General features: G+C 52.0%; 8 protein-coding genes across 8 annotated transcripts; 3 read left to right on the top strand and 5 right to left on the bottom strand.

Moving 5' to 3' along the window:
- Nucleotides 1-908: 908 nt before the first annotated feature.
- Nucleotides 909-3,508, bottom strand: BCR38DRAFT_343490 (WD40-repeat-containing domain protein; the record flags this gene model as incomplete). Its single annotated transcript, XM_040856035.1, has 2 exons — nucleotides 909-1,708; nucleotides 1,765-3,508. The coding sequence occupies 2 exons, from the start codon at nucleotides 3,506-3,508 to the stop codon at nucleotides 909-911; spliced, it is 2,544 nt and encodes an 847-aa protein (XP_040715464.1).
- A 97-nt stretch (nucleotides 3,509-3,605) lies between these two features.
- Nucleotides 3,606-4,580, bottom strand: BCR38DRAFT_205456 (uncharacterized protein). Its single transcript, XM_040854120.1, has one exon. The coding sequence runs from the start codon at nucleotides 4,468-4,470 to the stop codon at nucleotides 3,703-3,705; it is 768 nt and encodes a 255-aa protein (XP_040715463.1). The 5' UTR covers nucleotides 4,471-4,580; the 3' UTR covers nucleotides 3,606-3,702.
- A 2,370-nt stretch (nucleotides 4,581-6,950) lies between these two features.
- BCR38DRAFT_369377 (AMP-binding enzyme) lies at nucleotides 6,951-9,875 on the bottom strand. The gene is made up of 4 exons (XM_040857265.1): nucleotides 9,485-9,875; nucleotides 9,067-9,432; nucleotides 7,415-9,002; nucleotides 6,951-7,356 (listed from the first exon to the last, which is right to left on the bottom strand). Exons 1-4 carry the CDS (start codon nucleotides 9,543-9,545, stop codon nucleotides 7,254-7,256), a joined length of 2,118 nt encoding a protein of 705 aa, XP_040715462.1. The 5' UTR covers nucleotides 9,546-9,875; the 3' UTR covers nucleotides 6,951-7,253.
- Nucleotides 9,876-12,291: 2,416 nt separating this feature from the next.
- On the top strand, nucleotides 12,292-12,913 carry BCR38DRAFT_343604 (membrane-associating domain-containing protein; the record flags this gene model as incomplete). The annotated part of the gene is made up of 3 exons (XM_040856047.1): nucleotides 12,292-12,370; nucleotides 12,429-12,557; nucleotides 12,627-12,913. 3 exons carry the CDS (start codon nucleotides 12,292-12,294, stop codon nucleotides 12,911-12,913), a joined length of 495 nt encoding a protein of 164 aa, XP_040715461.1.
- Nucleotides 12,914-14,481: 1,568 nt separating this feature from the next.
- BCR38DRAFT_457848 (Cys/Met metabolism PLP-dependent enzyme-domain-containing protein) lies at nucleotides 14,482-17,375 on the top strand (the record flags this gene model as incomplete). The annotated part of the gene is made up of 7 exons (XM_040862082.1): nucleotides 14,482-14,531; nucleotides 14,664-14,784; nucleotides 14,839-15,198; nucleotides 15,263-16,013; nucleotides 16,407-16,859; nucleotides 16,989-17,081; nucleotides 17,176-17,375. 7 exons carry the CDS (start codon nucleotides 14,482-14,484, stop codon nucleotides 17,373-17,375), a joined length of 2,028 nt encoding a protein of 675 aa, XP_040715460.1.
- A 405-nt stretch (nucleotides 17,376-17,780) lies between these two features.
- Nucleotides 17,781-18,807, bottom strand: BCR38DRAFT_409448 (uncharacterized protein; the record flags this gene model as incomplete). Its single annotated transcript, XM_040858373.1, has 2 exons — nucleotides 17,781-18,633; nucleotides 18,719-18,807. 2 exons carry the CDS (start codon nucleotides 18,805-18,807, stop codon nucleotides 17,781-17,783), a joined length of 942 nt encoding a protein of 313 aa, XP_040715459.1.
- A 2,347-nt stretch (nucleotides 18,808-21,154) lies between these two features.
- Nucleotides 21,155-23,558, bottom strand: BCR38DRAFT_457847 (uncharacterized protein; the record flags this gene model as incomplete). Its single annotated transcript, XM_040862081.1, has 2 exons — nucleotides 21,155-23,424; nucleotides 23,546-23,558. The coding sequence occupies 2 exons, from the start codon at nucleotides 23,556-23,558 to the stop codon at nucleotides 21,155-21,157; spliced, it is 2,283 nt and encodes a 760-aa protein (XP_040715458.1).
- Nucleotides 23,559-24,795: 1,237 nt separating this feature from the next.
- On the top strand, nucleotides 24,796-25,545 carry BCR38DRAFT_457846 (P-loop containing nucleoside triphosphate hydrolase protein; the record flags this gene model as incomplete). Its single annotated transcript, XM_040862080.1, has 1 exon — nucleotides 24,796-25,545. One exon carries the CDS (start codon nucleotides 24,796-24,798, stop codon nucleotides 25,543-25,545), a length of 750 nt encoding a protein of 249 aa, XP_040715457.1.
- Between the last annotated feature and the right edge of the window lie 1,760 nt (nucleotides 25,546-27,305).

Genomic DNA, 27,305 nt, shown 5'->3' with positions numbered 1-27,305 from the left:
TGAAGGTATTCGAAACAGTGTATTCAACGTACTATTATAGCTATTCAGGTACAACCAGCTCTAATAGAAAGCTGTGCTCTAGGGCTTCCTGAGGTATAGATCTGATAGATTCTGACGCCTTAGCTGGGTCCAGTATTACCTGATTCCGACGTTGTACCTGGTCTCGTTGCCGTTCTACTTCAAGGGCTCGATCCATCGCTTCCTTAATCTGTACAATGTTACCAAATCGTTCATTAGGCCCTAATCGTACCTTCTTACGAGGTTTGGGGCGTAACGAAGTTATAGGGTAGAGCGTGGAACGCCCCATCGGAGGGAAGCCTGGCGCTGGGATATCCCTTGATTGATATCGTTGAGAGCGCCTTGAATCGAATTTTCTGAATATCGAGGCATTGTATAATAATAGCCAATACCGACGATAATCTGTTGTGCCGAAGGTTGTTGTAGTTGGTAGATTAGGTGGCCGGAAAGGTGGGGTTGTACGTTATTTCCTTCCTTCCACTTGTCCCAAATCCAGAAGCTCGTCTGGAATGTTCCGGTTTGAGCCATTTCTACTGCTAATTCACGGCTGTAATAGATTACACGTACATTGAGTTAAAACACGGAGTGTCCAGCGCTCTTTGTCACTTGGTGGCGGGGACAACTGCTATGCAACCGTGTCAATATATAACTCAACACGCCGAACGTAGATGTAACATCCTAGAAACAGTTGAGCCCTTGTTCCTGAAAACGCATGTACTTTCTGTGTTGTAAAGTAAGAGAGGCTGATTGCATAAAATTAGAAATCCCGTACGTTACAGCTTTTACAAGGCAGTATTGAAGATACGTGATTGTTCGGCTATGTAAATCTTCAATCGGCTAGGTATCCATCCAGCTGTCTCCGGAATCCGGAAAGTCCGAACCGTGTAGGCCTAGTCTTCTTCGTATCTATAGTCGTACTGTACACACACCTCGGCTCTCTCCGCTTCGAGTTCTAATCGAGTGTTTATATCGAGACTAGTAATATCTAAGTCCGCCGATGTCACCGATTTGTTCTTCATGTGAGTATCCCGTTGAACAATGTCTGCTTCTTCTATGTCTTTAATCTTCAGTGCCCTTCGAGGTTCGTCCTCGATTACGTTCTCCTGCTGCTGTCTTTCGAAAGCCCCTAACAAGGGCTGGGATGGATCTTCGTTCCGGTGGGCTTCGGCGCGGAACAGTCCGGTGTTGGCGTACTGCGGCCCCTGAACCGCACCGATCTTGGGGTTCGGACATATTTCGAGTTCTTGCCGCTCGAGATAGCCTCTCGCCAGCTCTTGACTAGTCTTCGCGTCTGGCGGCGGAACTTCTGGATGGGGTATGAAAGGGCGAGGATGGCGGATGACCCTTTGTTGACCTCCACCGGACTGCAACTTCAGGAAACTGGGTTGGATGCATGGGTTCGAGTCGGTGGCGGCCGGCTGCTCCTCGTCCAGTGTCAGAAGACAGACTCGGCCGGTTCCGTCTCCGATGACGAGCTTCGTGTGATCTGGGGAGAAAGCACCAAACGTGATAGGTCCAGCCACCTCGATCAGATCCCGAACGAGCACAGCCTTTCCGTGACGGATGTTCCAGACTTTGACCACTCCATCTGAGGACCCGGTGTAGAAACGGTCGGCGGTCGAACCCCAGGCTGCGAATTTAACTCCAACGTCCTCCTGCTCCCTATCGCCTAAAAGCTCTTCCACGGGTTCTGGCAAGTTGTTAGATGGAACGCTTTCCCAGGCTACGAACTCTAGCAGAACTTACCTCCGTGTTCCAAGACACACATGGGAGAATCAGTCGCAGATGTGTCCCAGACGTATACCTTGCCATCAGTGCAACTGGCAGCAATGTACGAGAACGCAGCACTGTTGGGCCTCATAGCCAACTCATTGATGTCGGCCGCGGCGCAGTCTAATGTTTTGATGGTGCCATATTGGTCATCGGCATTGCGCTCGAAAATGCGGATCTGAGTCTTGATGTATTTTTTCTCGAGCTTGGACTCGAGATTGTCCGCCTTCGAGGTTGCCGCGGCAAAACTGTCTCGAGAGGGATGCCAAATCACCTCGAAGACGTTCTGCGTCGCCCCGCCATGGACCTTAATCTGCGTCTTCGTGAGGGTGTCCCATAGACAGAGCTCGCCCGTGTTGACCTTGTCTTCCGGAATCTCGTGTTCTTCGCCGTGTAGGCTTCGGGGAGAGTAGCCGACGAGAAGTATGTGCTGGACTGCTGGCGCCAAGCCCCATCGTATAGCTGCCGGGAAATAGCCCCATTTGTCGGATGGTACGTAGTCCTCGTCGTGTATTCGTGTGCAAGAGTAGGCGTCAAACCGGGACCGCAAGTTGTCCGTAGTACATTCGAAGTGATAAACGCGAACAGCGTCGGTGAGAACATCAGCAGCCGTCGCTACCAGGCCGTAGGGGTGTTGAGACGCCACCACAAAGTTCACCCGGCCTTCGTGTCCCCAGGTTCCTATTGCGGTCATGGAGTCGTTCTCGACCTTCCAGATCTTCACAGTTTGGTCGAAACTAGACGTGAAGGCCAAATTGTGCATGTCGTCGTAGTCGGATGAGACCACCGAGCTGAACAACCAAGGGTCCTGGCTCTCGACCATGGACGCAAGCGCATTGTCACCATGGGACACTCCAGGGCGTATGATTCGATGATCGGGATATGCTCGCAACGTTCCCCGACACGAACCCAGGAGCAGGTTTCCAGGCTTGTTGTATTGCTGATTGTGGGAATCAGAATGGGTTGTAGTGCCACAGATGAACTGTGATTTGGACACCCAGCTGATAGTCGAAATATCACCAGCACAGCCAGTCCACTCGATCCGCGGTTCCAGGTGGTCCTCCCAAGTAACCTTGAACGCAGTGGAGAAGTTTTCGTACCGTCTGAGAGACCCGAACCCACGGTTCCCGGCGATCTCCCGGGTGAAGAGAAGGGAAGGTACGGGATCCGTCCGAGTACTAAGCTCAGGGTTCTGGCCTTCATCGCGACCGAGTGTGAGTATGTGTTGGGTAGGACGACATTTGCGTTCGCTGATATCCATTAAAAAGTTCTCGACATCACTAACTGATCGGGTGAGCAGATCCCTAGGTGGGGTGTCCAAGGTAGTGTGGTAGCCCTGTGCATGTAGTGCCAAGATCTCATCCATTCGCCGGCTCTTTCTGGCCTTTTTGGAGAGATGGCGGAGGTCCTCCCAGGCATCCTTGTCCGTTATCTCCCGGTGTCCCCTTGCACCGTAAAGAGGTCTGGCGATTTGTCTCAAGTATCTCACTTCCTCATTACTGAAGCCGACATGGAAGATCTCAGGTTGGCGGAGCTCGTGAGGGTGTAAGCGAGCCAGGCCATCTCCAGATAGTACCGCCCTCCGCTCGTAAGCCCGGACGTACGGGCGCGATGAGAGACCAAAAAATGTGTTTCTGCGTCTGCCTCTGTTGCTGGGCTTCGCTTCCTTCTGGTACGTCTTGCCGGATTGCCAAAGCGTGGCTTTCGCTCTGGCCTCCATACGTTGTGGGGTGACGGGGGCTTTCTTTGGAGTTGGCTTGGGAGGGTCTGGCGGTTGGTCGTCGTCAACCGACTCATCGTCGGAATCATCTTCTTCGTCCTCATCTTCATCGGTGGTGTCATCTTCCTCGTCACGCGCAGCGATACGTTCGATTGAAGGGCGAACCGTTGGCAAAGGCGGGAGTTGCCCTGGCGTCAACCAGCGATCCTATCAGCGTTAGCACCTTTATTCCTGTAGGAGGTAGTCTGGCGGCGAATTACCGGTCGATTCTTCAGCTCACTTACGAGGGACAGGGCTTCCCGGCGGGCAGCTTCCTCAAACCCCATCGACAGCATGCCGGTCTCGTTCCATTCCCTCTGAAACTTGGGTCCCAAGACCTGGCAGGTGGTATAGCCAATCTTATTCTTTGCTGACCTGCCGTAGCCGGGGGCTTGCTGCTGCAGGGCATCGTCGATGAGAGGAAACATGCGGCTTTCGATCAAGGTGTGCAGCCGTTGTCCCGTCAAAGAAGAGCCTGTACGCTGTCGTTTGGCAGGTCGGTCCTCTGTAATCTCGTTGTGTCCAATAGTAGGTTTGCGGTCCGTAGCTGAAGACGACGGGCGCGAGGAAGGCAGTCGCAACGAAGTACGCGAAGCCGGTGTTTGCAGCGGAAGCGTTCGCGGGGTGCCATTGGTGAGGTGCGGAGCTTGAATCAACGGCGCCCGTGTAGAGACGTTTCTGGGGGTGTCGGCACCGTTCGTCAAAGGGGACGCAGGCGTATGCGCATGAGCAGGACGCGTCAGTGAGCCGATGCTAAGAAAGGGTAGGTTCGCAGGATGATTGTTGGGAGGTGCGATGGGAGGTGGGTGCTGATGCAAAGGAGTCGCAGTTGGAGCGGGTCGACAATAGGGTACTCGGAGTTCTTCGACATCAAGAGTCAAGTCAACGACTTCGGGCGGCTTTGCCGTCGCCATCACGATCATCGCGTCGCAGCGTCGCAGTTCTAGAGGATAAATGAAGGGAGGGTCGTCGATAACGTAGCTCAGTCAGCATTAAAGTGGGGTATAATTACTTAGAACTATAATTTAGGAAGTAATAACCTAGAAGTATTTAGATATAAATTACTTACAAATCTAAGATATGTAGATATTCTCTACTAATAATGATTCTCCTCGGAGATGAGCAACTCAATCTCTTCTACCCTTAACCTCTAAGGCTACCAAGGGTACCAATTCTGTTACTAGTAATATATATCTCATAGCAGGTATTGGAGAATTAGAAGACTCCCCTCTAATCCATATTTCTAGATCGATATTAGCTCCAGGGAAGGCTGGTTCGAGCTACGAAAACAGGTATCTAGATGTCTAATCCGGCTACTTGAAACCAAGCTAGTATACTTGAGCATATCTCACATTTAAACCTGAAGGTTCGAGATCTAGATGCTTACGAACTAGGCGGTCTCCATCCTATCTCTCTAACCGCATTGACCACCTTTTTGCATGCACCCCCATTTTGCAGGGAATTTCTACGCCTCAACAACACGACGTCTCTCAATTTACCTCGCAATTGCTCCCTAGCTACGCACAAAATGGCTGATCCAGTGGAGAATAGTCCGGACGATTTTGAGCAGCGAATCGAACGCGCTAAAGAGCTTGTCTGTCAGGGCTCTTCCCAGGCCGTAGCAGCTCATCGGTACGGTATCAAGGGGACTACACTGTCCTACCGTATTCGTCACGGTAATTCGCATCGCGACGCGGCCTCCAGGCAACAAAAGTTGACTCCAGAGCAAGAGGAGGTTGTCGTGAACTGGATCCTACACGAAGAAGTGTGTGGACGGGCTCCTAGCAAGCGTTATGTGGCCGACTTCGCTGCCGAAATCCTCCTTGCTCAAGGGGATAACAATACACTTGGCCAACACTGGGTGGATCACTTCGTTAGCCGCCATCCACAGATACGTACCAAAATTGGGCGCGTCGTAGATGCTAGCCGAGTTGGAGCGTCCGATTCGAACAAGATCCGAGACTTCTACACCCTCCTCGAACGCTTACGCACGAAGTATCGTATCAAACCCGACAACGAGTATAATATGGATGAGACAGGTGTCCAAGAGGGGGAATCTGGGCATGGTACGGTTATTGGAACGTCTAATTCACGCCGGGTACGCGTATCAAAGTCGGACGCTTCGTCGTGGTGCTCCTGGTTAGAGTACATTTCGCATACCCAACGGGGTACACCTGTCTGCGTATTTTCCGGCAAGAGAGTCCAAGCACAGTGGTTCCCAGACCAAAATATCCCTGAGTGGGAATACACCGCGACGAGTAAGGGCTGGAGTAATAAAGTTATCGCAAATAGGTGGTTAGATCAGGTTTTTCTCCCCGAGACGAAGCCTAGGGGTACCGAATGGCGACTCCTTATCCTCGACGGCCACCAGACACATATTCATGCCGAATTTATGTGGAAAGCCTACTCGAATAGAGTCGCCGTGCTGTATTTACCCTCACACTGCAGTGACGATCTCCAGCCGTGCGATGTCGGGCCGTTCTCACCTTTGAAGACCTACTACCGCCAAGAGCTCAGGGCTTACGCTTCCTACAAGGCTACAGCCCCAATTTACAAGCAACGTATGCTAGAAGCATATCTACGTGCCTCGGAGAGAGCCTTTACTACGGAAAATATTAAATCTGGCTGGCGGAAGACTGGTATATGGCCCCTAGGCTCCGAAGGACTAGTCGACGTATCTTGTGATCCTCCGGAGCCTCATACACCAGATCCTCCGCCTCATATATCACCACCTTTAGTTGCTTTTACTCCTCAGAAAGCGCAGCAACTATCTAGCCAACTACAGTCGATAGAGAAAGCCGAGGGCGGGGTATCTCGTAAGATTCGTACCCTAGTAGGCAAGGTGGGCAAGGCCCTTACACTCCAGGCCGCCGAGAATGCCAAATTACGTATCGAAAACGAACAACTATATAAAGAACTCGATAAATACGCTCCAGATATACGCCAGACCGTCGAGCCAGACCCGAATAAAGTATTCGTTAACTTATCAGCGATCCGAACAGCCAAGGACAAGCGAAATAAGCGAATACGGCCTATTTTACCGGATAAGCAGTTAGAAATTGATACTTTTCTCGAAAGAAGGGTCCCTCCTAAAAAGAGGGCTCGAAAGTATATATCTAAGTCTTCGGACACTTAAATTAAGTATGTTCTGTAAATAATATGGACGAAGTATTTAGGTTGATTCAGTTAGACCCTGCAAAATGGGGGTGCATGCAAAAAGGTGGTCAATGCGGTTAGTTGTAATTGGTCGCAATTGTTCAAGGTCCTTGCAAGGCAACGGGGGTTTTGGATATCCGAAGAAGCGCAGGTTACCCGGGAGCCGTCGAGCGCATGTAAACGCAGTAGGAATCAAGTGTAATTTTGTCCGTCAGGGCTACACTAACGTAGTGTTAAAGGGAAGTATGGCAAGTTCAGTTTCATATTTTTCTAATTCTACCCTGATTTAATAGCTCGACTCATGCCTGATTCTTCCGTAATATTCTCGAAATAGCTTATGGCGTATTTAGGCGTGGGACCTACAACAGAGCACAAAAATAGTTCTTCCATGCACGCAAAATATTCGCCTGATAACTGCTTAGCAGGGCTACAATGCTTTACAGAGCCATACTACTTGCTTGGTAGCTGCAGAAGTAGCTTCTAGTAATACATGATTACCTTTGTCTATATTCCTCGGAGATAGATCCCGCCCGAAAGTATCCTTCCCAAATCACAGCCTCGCCCTGATCGGGTTGTCCGCATTGATCTCAGCGTACATACGATCAATTTGGGCCCTGAACTTCCTGGCGGTTTGGGGTCTCTTCAGTTTTAGGCTGAGAAAGGAGTTAGCAGCCGCATACATGGGCGTGACACAACGGGAATGAAACTCACGTAGGAGTCAACAACTCGTTTTCGATGGAAAAAGGTTCCAGTTCCAGCACGGCGTTTCTTACTCGTTCGTAGCCGTTGAACTTGTGGCTCTTTGATATGGTGTCGAGGTGCTTCAAGAAAGCTTTGACCACCCGCGGGTCTCGCGCTGCCACCTGAACTGCAGCCAAGTCCTCAGGGGCGACCGACTTCTTCAAGACCTTGCTGGCGAATGGCGCAAACGTGAGGGGATCAATACCAAAGATTCCAACCAGCGTCGATTGGCTGGGGTCGCCGTGCACATAGGCCAGAGTGACAAGGTTTGAGCTGCCCATGAAGACGTTCTCAATGCGTTCAGGTGAAATGTACTCGCCCTGTGACAGCTTAAGCACGTTCTTCTTCCGATCAACAATCTTGATGCGGCCCAGCTCGTCGATCTCGGCAATGTCGCCCGTGTGGAACCATCCCTGTGAGTCAATCGCCTTGGCCGTCTCCTCCTCGTTCTTGTAGTATTCCCTGAACACGACGGGTCCTCGCAAGCAGAGCTCCCCACGCGGTCGTGGTTTGTCCGTCACAAGGTATTCAAGCTCGGGTTGTGATTCCAAGCAGATTTCCACGCCAGTACAGGGACCACCAATATTCCCCGTGCTGAAGTCACCGCGTGCCTGGAAAGATGCAACAGCGTATGTCTCAGTCAAGCCGTAGCCCTGTGTGAAGTAGTTGCCGAATGCAGCCCGAAGAAATTCCTGGACGTCAGGATCTAACTGCGCACTGCCGCTGACCATGGAGTGACAGCGTTCCAACCCAACGGCAGCCTTCACCTTAGGAGTCCATATGCGATCATAAAGCAAATGCGAGTTGTTCGCCTTGCCGTTCGGCAACTTCATGTTGGCCTTCTTGGTTTCAATGACTCTCCGTGACAGCGCACCCTTCAAGCCCGGCGCGTCGAGCGTCTGAGACTTGATTCCAGCATTGAAGCGGTTGTACAGACGAGGAACTGAGACAAAGCCCGATGGCTTCAGAATTTTCAAATCATCCACGAGTTCCAGTATATTCCCATGGAAGAAGCCGAGGGCGGCGCCTTCGGCCAGTGCTGTTTGGTCTGCCATGCGCCCGTAAATGTGAGCCAGGGGCATATACGACATTGCCGTATCCTTGTGTGTTGAATGTCCACCTGTGCGGGAAGCGCTCACGGCAGCCAGGCAGTTCCTGTGGGTCAACACTACACCTTTCGGGTCGCCTGTCGTGCCGGAGGTGTAGTTGACGGTGATGATATCATCTGGACCGGGAGGACGCGCTGGGTGTCCCGTCTTCTTGCCTAATGTTTCGACACCCTCCATCGACCAGATCTGAACACCGTGCTTCGCCGCGATGCCGTTCAACAAATCCAATTTGGTGTATCCCTCTGGCTCGCCGACATCGAGGGAGTCCACACATACAATCAGCTTGAGGTGAGGAACTCGAGGTGCAAGCGCAAGCAGCGTAGGAATATGCGGCAACGAGGTGATAACACAAGCAAGCCCCGCGTGCTTAATGATATATTCAGAGGCGTCCGGTCCCAATGTCTCGTATAGAGAAACGGAATAAAGAGACTGCGAGACCATGGCAATATCTAGGCGGGGGTTAACAAATGTCCCGAGAGAGGCGCCGCATACAATGAAGCAGCTTAGACTTACCGGCTATTTGCCATTCCGCACGGTTCTGACACCACAAACCCACGCCATACTTGTGGTCCGTAACTCCAATTCTTTGATGTAGCTCGACAATACCGGACCCAAAGTTCTGGGTCCGCTCAGCGACCTCAGAGTATGTCAGCCACTCATACTTGTTTTCCCAGCCTTTCGTGATCGGATTCCACGGGCGAGAGCCCAGGCATTTGTTGCTGGGGAATCGCTTGACTGAGTCCTGGAAGAGGTCGTGGAAGGTGCGAATTTCGGGCACGTAGGTTTCTAGAAGGGGTCCATCCTTGAAGCGCCAGTGGCGGTAGATTGGGGTGCGGCCCTCTGATTCGGTGCCAGGGATTGGCACAGCATAGGGGGAACCTGCAAGCGATGTCAGATGAGGCAGCTGGCCAATTGGTCGAGAGTGAACTACCTGGAGGCGGCGGCGTGGCTAGTTGGTCGATGTAGGCCTTGACCTCATAATTGGGGCCCATGGTGAGAACAATTGCCAATTGAGACCTTTGATTCTACGATTGGTCACAACGCCCTTTTGTCACACGGTAGGATTGTGATATTGTCGCTGATGAATACCTGGGGTGCGGTTGGCTAAATACGTAATCAGTTCAACAACCCGTGCGAGCCGATTTGCTATGGTTTGGTCGTTGTTGCTGGAAACGGCCGACTGCATACAGTCAGGGTGGTGTGAATCTGCAGAAAGCTCTGGTGAGGGAGAGAATAGGAAATGTAAGGTGCAAGATGCAAAGTTTAAGTGTAATGCGACAGAAGTTCTTATCTGACTAAAACCAAATGCCATGTCTTCGGCTACCTCGCGGTTTAGTTGTACTCTGGTGAGCCTCTGACATAGCTGGCCCAGATCTTAGCTCCACTCATTCTCGAGTTGCCGAGGCCTTACACACTCGTGATGCGGTTGGCGGTGGCCAGTGCAGTGCGGCAAGCCGAGCTGCATCTTCTAAAGTGGACGTTTCCCCAGACTTTAGTAGAACTCCGCTCGAGCCTGGCCATGCGAGCTTTGAATCTATAGATGTGAAAAGGAGAGCATAGAAGTTGGAATGTTTGGAAGTTGGTTGGCCGTGGACGCGACAAGTTGGGACCGTTAAGTTGGGACCGTTCTGGCTGCTCTGGGATGAAATGAAACGGCCACTTTTCTTTAGCATGAAGTTCTTGCAGCCATTCCGCCTACCCGGCTATGGACTGTGAATGAGAGATTTCATCCAGAGGTGCGTTGTAAAGCCTGCGACTTCCACGATGTGCTCAGGCATGTTGCCTGTAGTGATAGCGACAGCCATCTGATCCCGCAACGTACCCAACGATGAAGTTTATCATCAGCCAATGTTCAAAGATATAACAGTCTTGCAGGCAGAATCTGGACTTGTGACAGCAACCCTTGCAGCTGCATTGCCTGAATGATGCCAAAGTGAATTGCTTTATTTCCGTCGTAGTCCCGAGAACGAAGTATTCCCGTATACCATAGTAGGTGCTGTGAGCAACATCGTCTAAGTGGAAGTAGGAAAGTCCACAAGCAGACTGGTGTCTCTTTGGTTCGGCTCGCCGGACAGGGCATAATTCACATGCTTCAGGAATTGAGTGCGGCATGCGGCCCTATGCATTGTCCCACTCAGCCGGGTCACGAGCGACTATCAACTAACTGGAGGGGGCATGACGGTTATCGTGCCATTTTTGCTATATTGACACGTGGAGGCGGAATCATACTCCTATCACTAACGCTATGGACAATGATTCTGCGCTGGTGTCGATACCAGCCGGCCGATTATAACCGGACCGGTGGCTTACAATCGCGGATCACTTGATGAGCACAGCACAAAGCTCAAGTCTGGGGAGGCCGCACGTGGTTGATTCAGCAAAACAAATCAAGTGATGGGCTGTAGGTGATGAACAACATTTTTACCTTTCTACTTATGACATTGTTGCATAACGATAGAGATCACTCGGAAGGTCGGAACAATGTACGACCGTCTTCCACATTGCTCTCACTTGTGTTCCAGACCGCACAGGCCAGCTGCCCAGTCTTGAACAGGGCTGGCAAACTGGAGTCAAGTTTCTTTCACCCACGCAGACGAATCTGTGGGGGTAGCCTACAGGCCTTCTCCTTGATCTGGCTTTCAGGGGCTCCCAAATCATGTTTCGCCAACGGTAGTCGCCTGTGCGCTCTGTTTGCCAAGCCCAGCCATGATACTCCCAAGACCTTCCAAGGCTTTTCCAAGACGTCCCAAGATGACTTTGGACCCACGGCGAAAACATCAGTCGCTATCTTCAATTGACGGCTTCATCGCACGGCCGCTGTTTCAACCCGCTGGTTTTATCTCTTGTTCTGGCATCGTTCTGTACCACTATTAATACCATGGGTATGCTCGTGGGAGGTTTTCCGCCAAGACGGCGTTGCTTGTATGGGCCCTTGAGCTCGATCGAGGAAACAAAAGCATGCAAGTTCAAAACAGGAGCAGCACCATCGATTTCAACGACCCATGCAATCATGGACGACACCGGGCGTTTGCGTGTATCTGCCTGAGCCATTCTCAACGCCCATAGGCTATCCGGGGAGGCGCTGCATCACACAAGGCACTATTCTAATCTCGGTTACTTCCACTGAAGCGGCAGTCGAGGAAGCCCAGCTACCGACCACCCTCCATCGGCTGAAATTATGTGTGTATGATTTTGCCGTATCGGCACGTAGGAAAAGATACTTATCACGAACCTTATAGAACCAGACCTTGTACACGACTATGTGTCGCAATCGAGGTTGCGTAGGTGTGATTGGCCCCACCCAAGTAAGTATTCGCGATCTGTGCATGGCGACATCCCATGTTCTGCCCGTTTCAGGTCGATTTCAGAGATGCACATCGCAGCGTAAGCCAGCACGACGATCAGTTCACCATTAACAGGATACCCTGGGGTAGATTGTTCCAACCGCCTCGTGGGCCATGCTCCATCATTCGCCTGCCGTCCCGAGCGCATAAGTTGACTCGCTCTCCTTCATCTATCTGCGGTCTGACGCACGCCTGATGTTTTTACTTTTCTCTCCAAACCTCCTATTATTCGCAGTTCCATTCTTTACGTGAATTTTCTCTCAAATTTAGTCCCGGCAGACTATTATTTTCTCTTCTTCTCCAGGCTGTGCCTTTTATCGTGTCGTACATGACTTCGCACCTGGACGCTCGCTTCCCCAACCGAAACCCACTTCTCATCCGCTCATCTTCCAGCATGCCTTCGGCACTTGTTCTTGGCCTGCGGGCCGCCCAGTTTGCTATGGCCATGGTCATTCTCGGTCTTTCTGCCTACGGTATGCGGCTTTAATCATGATGGTTGAGGTGGAATCGTGACTAACATCAGTACTGTAGTTGCCAACTGGTATAACGTCGATACCTTGACGACATCTCCCTCGCAGATTAACTGGCTCCTCTTCAGCTCGCTCTTCACCATCATCTCGGTTGCTTACCTCGAACTGACACCCCGTTTTGCTCCTCGAGGTACGTTGGATCATTCTACGTGAAAAGCGTGAAAAGCAAGCACACCAGAAGACTAACCCAACGCGGCAGCATCTCATCCCTATGTATCCATCGCCCTCGAGTTCTGCAACGTACTCTTCTACTTCGCTGGCTTCATCGCACTCTCTGTCTTCATCAGCAAGCTGCTCTTCTGCCGTGGAACCGTATGCGGAGCGGCCAAGGCCGATGTTGCCTTCGGCGTCATGGAGTTCCTCCTGTGGGGTGTCTCGGCCGTGCTGATGGGGAAAGATGTATTCAAGATGGGGTTCAACTTCCGCAAATCAGGCCGCCAAGCCCCTCTCGAAGGCCCGCAAATGAAGGAGTCCCAGTTGGCCTAGTTGTGCCCAGCTGCTACTCCAACTACAGCGACATCCCGTTGACTCCATATCTTCCCGAGTTCGACATGCCCAAGAAGAGCCCTTCGCATCTGACGGCGTGGGAGCGGAAGCGTATTTCTGTCGCTGTCGAAAAGGTCTGAACGGCGGGGATGATTCGTCTGAACAAATAACATGGGATGAGAAAGGAGCACCTTGCGGGCCGTTAAACAATCTTTGCGATACCTTTGATTTGAGAATGGTGGTTGACGTCGACGAGAGGGAACTTGGTGTGACGAGGTGATGTTGGGGATGTCGGGCTTCGTCTCGACGACAAGCTGGCCTACCTTTGACGAACTGAATTACTATAATGGCCCGATGAAGCCGGGATCCAACGGTACATTTCAAGCTTTACGATCATGAGTCGTGGCAACGATTTAGGGAGGACAGGGGACGGGAAATACTCTACACTCTGGATGGCGGGCGTAGGTAGTCAATGCGAACATATAACCGTTGCACCCAAACATATAATCACTACTACGGTTGAGCGTGAGCATGATAGATATTTCCTTCTGCATATGAAATGAGTACTAACTGAAATTTTCAGTTCGAAACAGCTCTGACACAGCCGCCTGTGCGCATTGCGTACAAACTGACAAAGTCAATCGTAGACTCGGCAATCGGTGCTCGTCAGCAGAGGCGGCCCCAACCGGTCGACGGCCGGCGCGACATATCCAAATTCACAATCCCATGACCGAAAGTATTAGTCGGCCGATTGTCCAATGGCAGTCGAGACCCCCTTGGCTTCCGAAGTCGTCATGGCAAGGCACCATGGCGAGACGTGCACCTTCTCCCCCACTATCACATGTTGCTTTGCAGCTATGCCGCTTTACTGGAGCTGGGCTTAGGTAGCTTCAAGGTTAGCTTTGGTCCTGCTCACGATATCCCCTCCGTGTTTCTGATTTTAAGTTGAAGGACTCCGGTGTGCACATTGCAATTCATAAGACATAATGATACGCATTAGCGAATAATGATACGATTTAAAATAACAAATAGGCTTGGGGTGGGCTGCTTAAACGAAGTATACTTGTCCTGTTGCACGGAAACCAAGAAACTTTCACGAGTAGCCAATCCACCCCACGCTGTCTTGTGTAGGTCGCATCAACAACGCGTAATCATACATCTCTTTGCGCATCTGATTGTTTGTGTACCCGTCAGGAATCCGTACAGCCTCTACGAACGACGGGGTTTGCAAAAGAATTACACGCCATACGCATCTATGCTCACGCTCGAGCACGCAATTCTTGGGGGCCCTACCCCACTTCCCCAATCGGGCCTCGCGAGCGTTCCATGGTGGAGGGTATACTTCGAAATCGCGTGGTCGTATACATTCGATTGGTGTGGTCTGAGGATTTACGTTGAGGTGCTTTTCCGAGGGGTTAGCTCGTCATTACTGAGAAGGATACTTGGGAACACGTCCAACCTTTCGAAATTGAGGCGCTGTTTTGCGTAATATACCTTCCTGTTTACCCCTCATCACGGTAACTTGGTACTACCCGTACAAGTTGCTGTTCAGCGTTCCAAAGCTCAGCATGGCCGAAGAGTTGAGCAAGAATTTCGAGACGCTCCAGCTTCACGCGGGGTAGGTTCTATGATGTAGTACTTCGCAAGTACGTTAGAAATTGACCGTTGTACAGGCAGGAGGTCGATCCCGCGACCAGAGCCAGAGCTGTTCCGATCTATGCCACGACCGTCCGTCTCCCCTCAACTCAAGCACAACGACTGCCACAGCAAGGCTGACCAGCTTACAGAGTTTCGCCTTCAATGACTCGGCCCAGGGAGCGAGGCTGTTCGGCCTTAAAGAGTTCGGAAACATCTATAGTCGGATCATGAACGTATGTAGCTAGAATTGCCATGCTGACCAAAATGTACCTGGCTGACTTGCGCAGCCGACTGTCGATGTTTTCGAGAAGAGGATCGCGGCTCTGGAAGGTGGTGTAGCAGCAGTGGCTGCTGCGTCAGGCCAAGCAGCTCAGTTCATGACCATCTCGGCACTTGCCCAGGCCGGCGACAACATCATCTCCACGTCGAACCTGTACGGTGGCACGTATAACCAGCTGAAGGTGATGCTGCCGCGATTTGGCATAACTACCAAGTTCATCGAGGGCGACAAGCCGGAAGATTTTGCAGCCGCCATTGACGACAAGACAAAGGCCATCTATCTTGAAAGCATCGGCAACCCCCGATACAACATCCCCGACTTCGAGGCCATTGCGAAGGTCGCGCGTGAGAAGGGCGTTCCGGTTGTGGTAGGCGGATATCAAGATTCATACACCACGGAACAGGCAGCGCTAACTAGACTAAACAAATCAGGTCGACAACACCTTCGGAGCAGGCGGCTACTTCGTGCGCCCCATCGAACACGGCGCTGACATCGTGGTCCACTCAGCCACCAAATGGATCGGCGGCCACGGCACCACCATCGGCGGCGTCATCGTCGACAGCGGGAAATTCGACTGGGGCGCCAACGCATCGCGATTCCCGCAGATGGTCGAGCCCTCCGATGGGTACCACGGACTTAAATTCTGGGAGACGTTCGGGGCCATCACCTTCATCATCCGGGTTCGCGTCGAGATCCTGCGCGACATTGGCGCCTGCCTCAACGCCTTTGCCGCCCAACAATTGCTCCTCGGCATCGAGACGCTCAGTTTGAGAGCGGAGCGGCATGCGCAGAACGCGCTGAAGCTCGCCAAGTACCTCGAAGCTAGTCCCTACGTGAGCTGGGTTTCGTACCCGGGGCTCGAGAACCACCCCAGCCATGCGCTGGCGAAAAAGTACCTCAAGCGCGGGTTCGGCGGCGTGCTGAGCTTTGGTGTTAAGGGAGGTGGTACTGCGGGAAGCCAGATTGTCGATGGGTTCAAGCTCATCAGCAACTTAGCCAATGTGGGCGATTCCAAGACGCTGGCTATTCACCCTTGGACGACGACACATGAGCAGCTTTCCGACAAGGAAAAGATTAGCTCGGGGGTTACCGAGGATTTGATTCGCATCTCGGTTGGCACGGAGCATATTGATGATATTATTGCCGACTTTCAGCAGTCGTTCAAGGCTGCAGATGCGGCGAGTACTGAGGGTGCTGAGAAGGGGGAAGATGCTGGGGTTAAGAAGGAGGAGCAGGCTCCTGTCGTGGTCTAGAGAGAAGACGCTGAGCGGATCTGAATAGTTGGAATGCTCTTCGTAGCGAGTCATTTCATCAGCCTGGGATAATAATCAGTATACCCCCATGATTGAATGCCTTCATCATATTCGAAAGTTTGAGAAAAAAATTATGTTGTTTGCAAAAACATTTAAAACGTCCGTTTTGGCCCAACTTTTTGGTTCGGAAGTCTCTTGGCGGACTTTCCCGCGGCGGGCCCTCCTTGCTGCGACACCTAAATCATCTCAACATCGAGCGCTCTTCCTTCCGTAATCGTAACCTAATCGCCATAACTTCACACGATGCGAATCTCCTTCATAGCCGCCCTCCTGGGTGCCATACCATCCGGTCTCTCCCTAGCCACTACAACGATAACCCTCACCATCCCCCCGTCGCAAATCCTGCCCAACCCCAACGTCCTTCCCCCTACGACCCACGCCACCCTAACAACGCTCTACACGACCTACACTGCGCCCCTGACGGTATCCAATACCTTCGTCTTCCGCAATGTCTCCACGGGTTCCTACCTAGCCGATGTGCACAGCGGGACGCACGGGTTTGTGCCGCTGCGCATCGATGTGACGAGCCTTGTCGACGACGCCGCGGCGGGGTCAGAGAAGAAGACGGAGCAGCAGAAGTTTGACGTCAAAGTGTGGGAAACGTACCGGGGCAACGATTGGGGGAACAAAGGGGAGGAGGTTAGGGAGAGTGCCAGGGGTGGCTTTGCGGTTCGGGTCCTTGGGGGAAAGGCCTATTTTATGGAGAGAGGGTCTTGTGAGTTGCCTTTGCTTTCCTTCCCTTTTCTTGCAGTCTGTCTCCTGCAGGGCAGGCTATCTTTGGAGATAGATGGAGGAGGACGCTTTCATGATTTGGGAGTCACCGCTAACCGATGGGGTAACGTAGTTTCCGTCTTGAGTATCCTCAAGAACCCCATGATCCTGCTTGGGCTGGTGAGCATGGGTCTCTTCTTCGGGATGCCGAAACTGGTCGAGAACAGTAAGTTCTTCAATTTCCATCCTTACCCTGCATTGCCTTGTATCCAGGCAACATGGTTTTTTTATCATGTGCATTAGATCTGACCGGACATTAGTGGACCCCGAGACTAAGGCCGAGTGGGAAGAGAACCAAAAGAACAACCCGATGAATAGTCTCCTAGGTGGAGGGCAGGCCGGCGCAAACCCCATGGGTAACTTCGACATGGCAGCCTTCTTGGCTGGCCAGAAGAAGGATGAGGGCGGTGATGGCGGTTCCTCTAGTAGTGTCGGGGGGAAGAAAGGTGGCAGGAAATAGATGGGCTGCTGCTGCTTTACGTTAGATGGCTTTCATATCATATTAAAAGATGGTCTCAAGGATGAACTTGTGGCCCTGTATTAATATTCCATTTCGTCGCAGTCACGCAATGGATGCCAGAGAGATATAAGATCAACAAGCATAGAGCTCTGTCCCTTGTTACTAAGAAATGTATTCTAAAAGCTATGTACGAAAGCCTAATACTATGTATCAATCTTCGGCGGTCTCCCCATGCGGCTTGCCAGAAGCACGACTTCTGCTTCTGCTTCTCATGCCGTTTCGTTCATGCATTTAGCAACTTGTTTTGTCTTCATGCTAATAAAATCATGGCATCGTGAAAAAGAGAGAAAATCGACCGCACCAGCATCAACGCACGTGGCACTACGGGTATCGCGATGCCTTCGTTTAAAAGTCACCACCACCATCATCCATACCACCATCTTCGTACCCCTCCTGGTACGCATCTTCCTGTCCGTCTTGAATGGCATCGGCCACCAGCACACCACCAAGCACACCCGCGCCCAGACCCAGGGCCGCACCACCAGCCATCCCCATGCCGCCGCCTCCACTCTTAGCCGGACGGCCGTACTGCTGCTGCTGGTATCCCCCACCATAACCCTGTTGCGGGTACCCAGGCTGTCCATATCCACCCCCGTAGCCCTGCGGCTGTCCATACTGCGGCTGTCCGCCGTAGCCTCCATACCCCTGCGGCGGTCCGTAACCCTGCGGTTGCCCATAACCCTGCTGCGGGGGATACTGTTGATGATGTCCACCACCACCACCGCCCATCATGCCGCCGAACCCGCCTCCGCCGCCGCCTTGGGAGCCGTACTTATTCTTGCTGCCGAAGAGCTTGCCCAAAAGCCCCTTGGCCTTGTCGCTGCTGCCCCCACCCCGCGAATCGTCCTCGCGTGGCGGCAGCTGTGTTGGGTACGGGCTGTGGCTCTGCGGACCGGGCGACGAGCCGTGGTACGACGCTGCCGCGCCGCCGCCGAGACCACCAACGCTGCGTGCATTCTCTTCTTCTTGCAACCTGCGGGCGAGCGCTTCGTCGGACTCGGTGCCTGACGGACCGCCCGAATGCGAATCGTTGTTATCGTTATAGAACGGGTTCGTCTTGGCGTCGCTGGGAGTTGGGTTGCTAGAGCCATGGATGTAGCCTGGTGGCGGGCCGGGAGGACCTTCCGCGTTAGGATCGACGGCGGGCGCGGTGGGCTTATCCCATTGCGATTTCTTGGTGTAGGTGTTGACGTAGAACCTGGCGGGGGGCGGCTGGTGTCAGCGACGCTGGACAACGGTGGCGGGGTATTGAGGGGCGAGAGAGAGATGCGACTTGGACTTACCATTCTTTGTACTGCTCGTTCCAGCGAGCTATCCAGCCCTCGGGCACCTTAGGAGGAGGAGGCCCTGAAGGCGCTTCAAAGTCTGCCATGCGTGATGTTTTGTCCCTTGATATGCGAAAGGAAGAGGTGTGTAGAGATGAAGTTGGTTGCGAAGATCTGTCTGTCGGGACGTGTAAGTAAAGCACTTAAGAGTGGGTTCCTTGGGTGTAATGAGGGGCGATGTGTGTTTCGGGAAGAGATGATTCCTTGTGGACAGTGAGCTTGGGATGCAGGTACTGCCGAGGTGAAGGATGCGCAAACACAATTGAAGGAGATATGCTTAAATACCCACAGTTGAGGGAAAGGCGATGATGTGGATGGAAGGATATGCTACTTGCGACGGACGAGTCGAAGGCGAGAGGCACCCGCAAGCTGCTTCGTACTGGAGCTGTTTTGGAACAGACAAACTGACCTCTCGTTTGCACTGCCCCTCTGCGTACCTTGCAAGCGCAACCGCACTTATTCACTCTATTACAGTTGCCCAGAGCATGGAACCGAGATGGCCGTAGAATGTTAAGTCAGTGTGCTTCAAAAGTGCCTGTCATGTCGCAGATTGCATTCATGTCTCTAACTTTAGAAACCCGCCACTGCCCTTGTTATGCAAGCAACCTGCAGCTGCTGCCTGAGGGCGAGCAACCACAGCACAGCTCCAGTTTCGCTACAATTTGAGTGGCCAAACACCTCACCAAGCCGTGGCTATGCTCAATCGACTTATACACTTTCGGCAAGAGCATTCCAGCCATTTGCCCTACCACATGATTCCCGTCATGACGAATCCATCGACATGAGCCACTGTCTACATGTACACAATTCAGCTCCTCGGCCAGATATTGGCATGCCATCCGATAATATTACCGACTCAAAGTGAGCCAATTACATGTTTATGCCAATACAGGCTCCTTCGCAGCTTTGTCTGCAAAGAACACAGCCCGGTACGACTTGATTGCTCATTTGTCCTGTCAAGATTGCAGTAGCTGCTGCTCGGGACCCATTTGGCAAGTTCAGCTCAGGGACTACTACTATTTGACGGTGGATGGAGGAGGTGCCAGCCACGTTGTTGCCCGATGCAATCAGTGGGTTGGTATTGTCACGCTACTTTTGATTCTGTGCCCAAGTCTACGGTGTGGATCAAAAGTGGCAATTTGAAGTTGGATAAGAAGACGGGGCACTACAGGACACCATCAACCCAAATCAAAGCCGCACCGAACTTCTTGGACCTCTTCTACCGAGTGTTGCCCTGTGAAACCCCGAACGCCTCTATACTCAAGTATGTTATGTAGTTTGTGTCCATAGATACTCGAGTTTAGAAGAGCAACGAACATGAAAAGCATATCCTGAGTTACGTCCTTTATAGTTGTAATGCGCTGAAGTAATCCTAATATGGCCACCAGACCAAATACATTTAAACGAACCCAAGCGTAGGCTAGGGTGCCACCACGCACTGAAGTAGCAGAGATTCATGGTAGTTCCCAGTTGAAAAGAATGTTGGTAGAACCCCTGCCAAGTATTAGGGTTCGGATCAACAGACTCTGTGTAGGGAGTCCTAAATAGTTCCTATCATGAAGATTTGCCTTGACAGTCAGTTGAGCTGGGATGCAGCAGACTATATATATAATGTGCAGCCCCTCGTGGAACGGGACTCACAGTAGAGTAGCCTGATACTATTAACATAGAACATGATGAGAAGGTTATATATTGCTTATGAGGTGGGAGATGCAGCAGTAGCAGCAGCAACAACAGGATCAAGTTGAACCGCACTATTTACATGGTCTGGGTTGAAACAAGGGACAGAGAGCTACACAATCAGCTCATGGTATCCAGACTAGGCGGGCATGACGAGAGTCTGTTTATTCCTTGATCGACTGACTTGTTCCGGAAGCGGCTGTTGGCCGAACGACAAGTTGTCCTAGTGGAAGGCTTAGGATCGACTGGTTTCGCTAGAGAACAAGGGATGACTTGATCTGTCAGACTACTGGGACTGTCAAGGCCAAGGCAGTATACCCCAGATGGAAGTCTGCCTATACTTTGAAGCAGCCGTTGCTGAGCGGGACCAAGATGCGATATTGGTGTCGAAACTCGGCCACTGGTCGCTCGAGTGTCTGCCGTCAACTCGCAACATAGCTAGCTACACAATGCATGTCACAATAGACACAATGCGAGTAATAAACTTGTGTAAACCCACATTGAGAAACAATGCCATCTCATGCTGTCCAGTCTCTATCTGCATTCCTTCCAAACAATCACTATCCCATCCATCCCGTAGCTCGGGATATGGAAGCGCCCCAGGTTTCCAGATACGCGTTTCGCCTCTTAACCCCAAACACCAACACTGTAAAAGTAATGTGAAGTATCCTTTCACCCAGTGTCCGCAAAAATCTCCTCCTGGAGGAGTTTAGTTTATACCATGTGCCTTCCATCATCCCTATCGCCAAAAAGATAGGCTGCTTCCATGCAATAAGTGACATGGCCGCTACCCAATCGTCTCTCGCTGCCGTAGCAAATGACCACGCCGTCCAGGATGCCCGTGAGGATGCCTTCCATGGCGCCCATAATGCCATAACCAATGAAACCAGCCACCAGACCCACCACGTAGGCGTACGCACTTCCGCGGAACCCCGCGCCGTCCGGCGTCTCGCCCCGTAGTTGACGGGCCGTCATTACCCAAGCGGCGAAACCAAGAGCCAGTGTGATGGCAATTCGGGTCGCATTGAGTAGCAGCCTGGCCAGCCTGTATGGTAGTAGACCGTCGTCGAATCGATTCCGCTGGGAAAAGGAGCTTGGTGTCAACGTTGAGGTCGGAGTTTGCAGGCCAAGGAACTGCATCCTACTTAGTCGTGAGGCTGACTCCATAAGTGGCAGCGAGTGTATGGCTGCGAAAGTAACGCACAGTGGGTTTGTGAGTAGGCCCATCGACGCCGGCGAGAGGCGAGAAACGAAAAGTGAAGCCAGGTACGTTAGGCGTGACGGGAGGAACAGGAGTGGGAAGCGAATACCTAGTTGCAATAGTGTAGCTGCGCAAATAGTGCCGAATGTGGAGTTGGTGGCGTGCTGCAGAGCCTCCTTGACGACGGCATTCGAAGGAGCAGGGGGCTGCTTGTTGCGGTGAAAATACCAGTTCGAAACGGTTCCTCCGGTCGTGGCTCGAACGACGCCACCAGCCACGGAGAGTGTCCAGATATACATCAAGAAGAAGAATACCCCCAGCCACCAAGTCGCGGCATTGATGATGAATGAGAGCGATGATCTGGAGTAGGATCCGCCGAGAAACACACGAGTGAACATCCAAAGCCAAATCCAAGTCCACCCCACGACAAACGCCAACGAGCCGAAGCCGAGTGCCACCAGGGCGGGATTGGCCGCAAGCAGACGACTGGCAAACTCGAGCAGTTCGATGGCTCTGCCAAGCTGGAACCGTACTCTATAGACCATCCATACGAAAACAATGGCAAGAACTCCCGGAATGATGGCTGAGTATCGCATGGCCACATCCTGCAATCTTGATCCTCGCTCCGGTCCTTGATAACTCGATATCATCGGGTACATCGAAAAAGAAAAGAGGACGACCGGGGTCCCCACCACGATGAGTAAGACCATGGGCTTGACAAACGACTTCAGCATCGCCATCCAAACCAGGGCCACAATGATGGAAACTACCGTATCAACGGCGAGAAGGTAGTAGGAACTTTCCAAGGTGGTGTAAATGGTGTCGCCCAGAGGATTCTTCCTGCTCGGCGTTGACGTGTGGAGCCAAACGAGCACAAAGGTGGCGAACAGAGATGCGATGGCTATCAGGTAGATCCAAGCGAAGAACTGATCGTTTTTGAACATTTCATTGTGCAGAGGAGGCGCTGGCGTTGTGGGCAGGGATATGGCATCTTCCGCAGGCTCATCCTCCTCCAAGATGGCCTGGCGCTGTACGCGAGAATCACGCTCATACTTGGATTCCCTCCTTCCAGATCCACCGTTGTGACCGCCAGGCCGCGTCTTGAACTGCTGAAAGGCTGGAGGATCCGTATCGGTGGGCGTCTCCTGAAGCAAGTCTTCGGGCACGGTGTTATTGATGACGGTCGACTCGAGACCAATATCCACCATCTTCCCGTCACTGCTATCCGAGTTGTGTCGCATGTTGCCCCTGTTGATGGAGTCGTCGGCTTCACTCTTGCGCTTTTGCCGATCCTTGAACTCTTTGAAGCTTGACTCGCCGTTCCAACTGCTCTTGATGCCCAGCGGTCGTCCTCTGTCCTCATAGACCCTGCTGTCGTGCTCCCCACTTGCCCCGAGCGATGCACGGCTGGCGTCGTTCTCTGAAGCAGAGCTCTCGTCTATCCTGCTCGCTACAAAGACCCGCCTCGACCGCTGCAAGGCGCGAAGATCAGCCGCCTCTCGCGCATCGTCGTCATCGTCGTCTTGAAACTCGTTAAGCACGCTGTGGAAGAGCGGCGCATCTTGGCTGCTATTATATCGCGAGGCGAATCCGAATCTGGAGCCGGAGGGATGGTATGGATTCCCGAGGCGGGCCTGGTATGTAGATCGCACCGGATGTCGTGAGAATCGTGTGGCGCCGTCTGCGGGTTGACGACTCGAAGCTTCGCCGTTGTTGCTGTTGTTGTCGGGTTGGCCGAAGTTGGAAAGCCGAGACTGCGACTGGGCTAGGAATCTCGAAGCATCTGGATGCGAAATGTTAGATACTTTGTTGTCGTCGCTTGACTCCATCATCGTGAAAGACCAAGGTCGGGGTTCCTTTGGTGTGGGGTCGAGTTGGTGTCGGGCATCGGCGAGTGTACTTACATTCAGAGAACATGTTAATGTCGGTGCAGGCAGGAGCCGGACCCCTCCTGCCCGTGAAGAAGACGTGAGCGCAGAGTCAGAAAGAGTTGACTGATGCAAATGGGTTGGTGACGAGATATTCACGGTTGGCTTTGGCTCAAACGCCCAACAACACCAACGAGGTTGAAGATGACGGACGGTGTAAGAGGCTCCTGAGATAAGGCGAATCAATATGGAGAGAGGTCTAACAGCTAACGGGTATGATGCTGGACATGTCACAGGGACTCTACTCTGGGGGAGTAATACAGTTTGGATGTGCAAGAACACAAGGTTACTGTTACAGCAAGAAGAAAGCTTCTAAAAACATTGACGTTGAAGTGACAAATCGGCGAGTCGGTCAGCCAGGCAGCTCATGAGGTCCTAAGTCCCAAAGATGACCGATGACCACAAGCCGGGGCCACAAGCTAGAGCACTTGCGGTTCAGGCAAGAATGATGCGCCATGTGCTTGCCTGCCACACACCACCTGCCCGAAGGCGGCTTCGAGGATTGAAAGCGTTGCATCAGCCACTCATTGAGTCAAACCACTTGCTTTCGATGCAGACTGCCATAACCAGCAACGCAATCGTCAGCTCTTATCGACTTCAACAGTATTGAAAATGTGAGCATGGGATTCCCACAACTAGACAAGAATTTGATGCCAAACCATGGTTGCGATTGTGCTGGCTACACCTATCTCCCCTACCAAGAGATAGCGGGAAACCTAGAAACCCTTTGTGCTATCAATCGCTTGCATCACCGATAAGTGGAAACCAGGCTCCACCTTGCACCCCAGGTCCAGGTGCTGCATCTCTTTGCCTCCACTGGAGCATCCAGGGCTTGTGATGGTGAGATGTTTGAGACATAGACATCGTCATTTACGGAGACCCCTCTACTCTATTGCTGCCTCTGCAATGGCATTCTAGGTCACAAACCTATCTGCTCTGCTTACCATTTCCTGTATCACAAACCATTGAACCCAGGGCTTTTTTGAACACAATCCAGCCGATCTCCGACGTCTTGCTCTCTGCCGCTTTCAACCATTTGTACCACTCGTCTCACGTGCGAGCATCATCCAGTTCTTTGTATACTTTAAGCAATACTACAATTTGGCAGCCTTGCTTATCCACCTCCTGACTGGATCAGCCCTGCTTTTGGACCTCCTCTTACGCTATCCCGATTATTCCGCCTTGCTACACCCATCAACCTTCCATTTTCTGTAACCCCCGCGGCCATGTCTTCCTCCCCGCCATGGGACTACATCGCCAAACTGGTCTGCATAGGCGACTCAGGCTGCGGTAAATCGTCCCTCACAATCCGGCTGTGCGAAGGCCGGTTCTCCCCGCAACACGACGTCACCATCGGCGTGGAATTCGGCTCCCGGATAGTGCCCGTCGGCCCACCACATTCAAAAATGCTCCAAGATGCATCATCAGCCACCGCCGCGGACACCAACGGCCTGCCGGACCCGCCGCGCAACACCCCCCAGAAACACATGAAGTTATCACTCTGGGACACGGCAGGGCAAGAGACCTATAAATCCGTAACGCGGTCCTACTTCCGCGGTGCCTCAGGCGCCCTGCTCGTCTTCGACATCACGCGCAAAGCGACGTTCGCGCACGTCACGGACTGGCTAAATGACCTTCGCCAAATCGCCGAGCCCGACATCGTCGTGATCCTCGTGGGGAACAAGACGGACATGGCAGCGGGCGAAGAAAACAAGCGCGAGGTGTCGGCGGCCGAAGCTGAGGAGTGGGCCAAGCGCAACGGCGTCATGCAGTACGTCGAGACGAGCGCCAAGAGCGGCGAAGGCGTCGAGATGGCCTTTATGCGTGTCGCCGAACGCATCTTCGATAACATCAACGCCGGCAAGTACGACCTTAACGACCGGAGATCCGGCGTCAAGGGTCCTGGCCCGGGACAGGCCGGACGGCAGGTGAAGTTGAATGATGCGAATAAGGGGTCTGGCGGGGGGTGTTGCTAAAACGACACGTAATTGTGATGATAAGGAGGGGGGTAAGGAGGGGGGAAAGAAGAACAAGAGAAGCAGCTGCAGGACTTGTCCTTGTGTACGAAAAGAAAGAAAAGTTACGAGGCACTGCGGCAGTCTCTGTAAATAGATACACACGTATTGGATGATACCCTAAGTAATGTATACCACAAAGCATATATGGAGCGGCAACTAAGGCGGGGGTTGTCCATTTCAACATCATACCATGTGTACTTAATTTGCATACCTGAAGACAAATGAGGTATTCGAAGTGACTTATATTTAGTTGCCATTATAGCGGTATTGGGGGGATAATAATTTGAAGTTCCTCTCAGTTACAATCAAAGTACACTGCTTCGGGAATCTTTAGGCGTCGTGCCTGCAAAGTGTTTTGACAGTCAACGAGGTTATGGTTCTGGTGGGCGTAGGTAAGAGTTGCGTCGGCTACTTATGATAGTCCAGCGAATACTTCTGGTATAGGGGTCGTGGCCTAAGCTGATACACGAGATTCCATACTCTCTGTTTATTTATTTATTTTTGTAGTTTTCTCTCTTTGCGCCCAGACTAAAGTGTGCGCAAGACTTCATTCAGTTGTTTGTTGTAACAAAGTAGGTCAGACGTCGATACAGAAGTGAGCCAGGCATGCCAGGCATGCCACCAGCCTGCAGAGATCGTGGAGGCCTACATATGAAATGACTCGTCCACGTATTCCGCACGGCGCTCTACCATGATTGTGTCGGGCAGTGTCATGCTAATAATTCGAAGGTAGAAAAATCACCTCACTTAATTGATCTTTTCACACAACAGGAACGAGACAGTCATTTCCTCTACGAGCTTGACTTTGACTACACTTCTAGCAGTCTACCAAGATAGTAACAGCATCGAGAAACTCGCTTCCAGTATGAATGGTACTGTATTCAAGCTGTTGATTAAGCGGCGCTCTAACGATTTGTGGATTTGGGAAGTCTTCGACGATTCAGTGCAAGTGAGGGTTAGAAACCGGACGAACAACTCCAGCCAGACCAGACTGCGACCAATTGGCATGAGCTATTCATACATGCGTCGTCTAAGCAGTCAGGTCTTTGACCAATTCCTCCAGCATGGGGCTGATCCCAACGCAGCTACGTATCGTTCCACCAAAAACCGCACTCGCCAGTTCTGTTCCTCGCTGGTCGACCGAGGGTACCTGCTCATTCACCTCTATCACGGCGTTATTAAATTACGCCGCCGGTTAATCACAAGAAGGGTTGGCAGAGCCTCTGACAGCAACCAGCTTCAAACCCGTGATATGTGTCGTACGAAGAGAAAGAAAGGGTACATTCCATAACCTGACGTGGTTCCATAGCAAGTAGTATCTATGTACTGGTGTACATTACTTTGAGGCATCAATGAAATCTTAGGCCGGAATTTGACAGCAGAGGCCGATTAATACAATATCAATACCTATGGGCACTTTTACTATCCTTTTCAACCCGTCGACTGCTTCGAGTAATTACTGCAAATTTCGCATCACATTTTAGGTGACGCATTATTCCCAGCGAAGAAAAAGCGACTTTCATTAGTTATGGAGGCAGTCTGTCTCCTAGGTAGCCTCTCTTTTAGTCTCCCAGTAGTGCCCAGCACGCCATGTACCGCATAGAACCCCACTCCCTTGTGTACCTTAATGCAAATGATACCTTCATTCATTACATCAGAGATGGAGATGTGTTTTTGTCACCAAGATAACTGAAAAACTCCTCCAGGTCGCTAGCCAC

This window comes from Pseudomassariella vexata (genome assembly GCF_002105095.1).
Source record: "Pseudomassariella vexata strain CBS 129021 chromosome Unknown BCR38scaffold_7, whole genome shotgun sequence".
NCBI classification, from domain to species: Eukaryota; Fungi; Ascomycota; class Sordariomycetes; order Amphisphaeriales; family Pseudomassariaceae; genus Pseudomassariella; species Pseudomassariella vexata.
The sequence above is the reverse complement of the archived record's forward strand: the minus strand, read 5'-3'. Positions and strand labels throughout refer to the sequence as shown.

Bases quoted from the DNA above. Each gene is read 5' to 3' on its own strand.
- BCR38DRAFT_205456 (XM_040854120.1), bottom strand. From the start codon at position 4,470: ATGATCGTGATGGCGACGGCAAAGCCGCCCGAAGTCGTTGACTTGACT.
- BCR38DRAFT_369377 (XM_040857265.1), bottom strand. From the start codon at position 9,545: ATGGGCCCCAATTATGAGGTCAAGGCCTACATCGACCAACTAGCCACG. The intron at 9,433-9,484 runs GTAGTTCACTCT...CATCGCTTGCAG, and splicing joins AGCCACGCCGCCGCCTCCAG to GTTCCCCCTATGCTGTGCCA. The intron at 9,003-9,066 runs GTAAGTCTAAGC...ACCCCCGCCTAG, and splicing joins TGCGGAATGGCAAATAGCCG to ATATTGCCATGGTCTCGCAG.